Here is a 2,977-nt window from a genome sequence, read left to right on the forward strand (position 1 = left end):
ACACAAACCTCTCAAGTGACATCTCTCAAGTCCCAGCCTCTATTTTAAGCACTGGGTCGTTCTTCCTCTCCATTTGATGACAAGTCTCAACTGCCCATTTCATTTGAGTTTTACTGGGGAATGGGAAAAATTTCTGGGTGAATCACTGAAGCTTGGGACTGTTTCTTCTTATATACTGCCCTCTCTCACCAGAAGTAAAGTATCCAAAGCCTACTGAAGTTCAATGGGCCTTAAATCTGCTCCTTAAAGATGGATGTCCTTACACCAATGCAAAGGATTGATACACAGGGAACAAGTACAACTGAGACATTAGCCAAGTCATGCTTTTCAGTCCCTGAAACAGCTCAAAATCCAGAAGTAGCATGCATATGGATCTGAGGTGGGAGGGCATCATTTTGTTCTGGCCTTGCACAGAACCTGGCACAATGGAGCCCTGGTTGATTCATGGTGGGGCACTACTGAAATACAAGCAATACATTAATCAGCACTGCAAGCAAAAGCAAGCCGCTTACCATTTTTCTCTTCAACTGTTTTTACAGCCGTGACATTTTTCTCCATGGGACTGGGATACTAGGTGAAAATGTAAAAGTAAACATCACCATTTGTCACTTGGGTAAGAGAAAATTGCTAACATTCACTTGTAAAATCAATACACATTTTCACCATCTCTCTCAAGAGGTAAAAAACAAACAAACAAAACCCAGCATTGTGTCATCAGTCTTTAGCACCCCCTTAAATTAGCTAAAACGTTCACAAAGTAAAGGAATTATACAATATTTAAATGTACATCTCAATGCCTGTGGTGAGGTTTGCTTTGCAAATCTTAAGAACATTAAAGAAAACATACATCCTTCAATAATTAAGATGACATTTTCAAGACTTATCCAGAATACCTTCAAAACAGAAAGAGAATAAGATGTAAACTTTTGACCTGCATCACATGGCTCAAATCACAGCTAATGTAGCTTTCACGAGTTTCACGATTCCACGGGCCAATTCCATCCCTGGCAAGCTACCTTAAAGATGTATTGCACCCTGGGTTTCTGCAGTACGGTACCCATTAAATCCTGCTAAGCAGGCTTACTGTCCCATCAATATCTTGAAACCATACAGCAAGATACAGAAAATCATGAAAGCTACTGTACATCTGAATTACACAGTAGGGTGTGCTACTTTTCACTGTCCTGAAATACCTGGACACCTAAAGGTGTCATTTTGTGCCAGGACTGGTCCTGTGCAGTGGGTGCAAACACTGTTCTACACTAGAGACTGGCTTGCAGCCCTCAGATAAGGGACCTAATACTTCCAGGGAAGAATGATCTCCTTTAAATAAAGTGATGGAAACCAGTCATTTAAGGACTGAATGAAGGAAAAGCTAACTCTGACTCCACAAATGACCAAGATATAGAAATTGTATCCGCTGTTTCTAGCACATGGACTCATTTGGATGCCCTAGCTAATGTTTTAGATTGAAAAAAGAGGAGTGCTAAAGGTGAGGAAAGCCATTTTGGGATTTTTAAAACGCCTCTATTAGAAGAACGGTTGAGTATACTCATTACTATAAATAATCAGCCTTTACATGAACTGAGTCTCAAATTCAAATCTTAAAGCAAGCGATACCTCTGAGCATTGTTGACTGCAGTAAATTAAACAGAAGTCTAGATACTAATACCAATGCCAAATGAGAAAATACTGAATGCCAGATAAAGATTGGCATTAGACAAGCATAAAGATTGAGGGAAGGTGAAGAAATTACATCCAGAAGCCAGCAACTACTAGGATTATAAAATCCTAATTTGCAAGTAGTCATAAATTACTTGCAGGACACCTCTTCTACCATGTATTTTTATTTTGGTTGCTGCTGAATAAAAATCCCATTAAAAAGGAACTGCAAGGTTTTAAAACTCCTATTTTGTAGTGAAATTGGAGGCTTCTATGCAACATGCTGCTCTGAAATGGCAGAAGTAGTGGTGTAATTACATTATCAATGTAACTTGCACTCTGTAAGGCCCAATCGTGTGAAACAAAAATCCATTTACATAAATCTTTCACTAAACAGCAGACTCTATTACCCAAGTATTTAAACAAAAATAGACTCAATTTCCTACATAGCAGACTATAAGAAATGGTGTTAGAAGTCTATAAGGAGAAGGAATGGTTCAGTGAGTCTAACAGTCGCAACAAAAGAGTCTTTCAAGCCAGCCATGCTCTTCCATCAAGGTTTTTATTCCCCGAGGATCTTCAAGTTCAACAGCAGCAGAGAACAGAAAGAATTCACTCTATTAATTCAGCCTTGTAGTGACCTACTGGGGTGCCTCCTCACTCAAAAGCTTTCTTCCTTGCCATTATGGCTACTGAGGTTTCAGTCCTCCTACGGGAGACTGATCAGCCTGATGACTCTCACCATGCCTCATCTTCTTTGAAGCAACAGCAAAAGGAAGCAATAATGCTGGACTAACTTTCCTGCTCACCCATAAGCAATATGCATCCTATCAGGAGATGCAATTTAAGAAAGTTAATCTGCTTGATGACTACTGCTAAATATTATCAATGATAAACACTTCCCTTTCTCTATTAATGTATTCTATCCAAATTAGAAGAAACCTGTGGTTGCAAAGCCAAAAAATGATACAATAAAATTGCCCACTCAGTGTTAAGTCAGCCCCCTGAGTTGTGCATCTGCGCTACGGAAGTCTTTATGATCACTGTTTTGCTCTCCTACTCTGCGTCCCTCTACCCTCCATGCATAGCTCTTACTCCCATTCACCCGTCTCCTGCAGACACCTTCACCCTCAGCATATGCACACACTTTTCAGCCCACACTTCCACTGTGTCCGCTTCCTCCTTCTCTTCCACACCCCTATACACAATAATGCTGGGAGAGGGAGGAAGCACAGGAAAGGCGTCCTCTTTTTTCACATCCTGCACACTAGGCTAACCTATACATACACACATGCATGCACACCATGGAAAATGT

At 40.3% G+C, this 2,977-nt stretch overlaps 1 protein-coding gene across 1 annotated transcript in view; it reads right to left on the bottom strand.

Moving 5' to 3' along the window:
- Nucleotides 1-2,977, bottom strand: part of PRELID2 (PRELI domain containing 2) — a 54,531-nt gene that overhangs the window by 36,472 nt on the left and 15,082 nt on the right. Inside the window, exon 2 of the mRNA XM_019506366.1 lies at nt 513-570. Coding sequence (XP_019361911.1) covers nt 513-570 — 58 coding nt within the window. The remainder of the gene's footprint in view (nt 1-512; nt 571-2,977) is intronic.

The sequence above is a fragment of the Gavialis gangeticus genome, unplaced genomic scaffold (assembly GCF_001723915.1).
Source record: "Gavialis gangeticus isolate Ggan-Ray unplaced genomic scaffold, GavGan_comp1, whole genome shotgun sequence".
In the NCBI taxonomy this organism is placed as follows: Eukaryota; Metazoa; Chordata; order Crocodylia; family Gavialidae; genus Gavialis; species Gavialis gangeticus.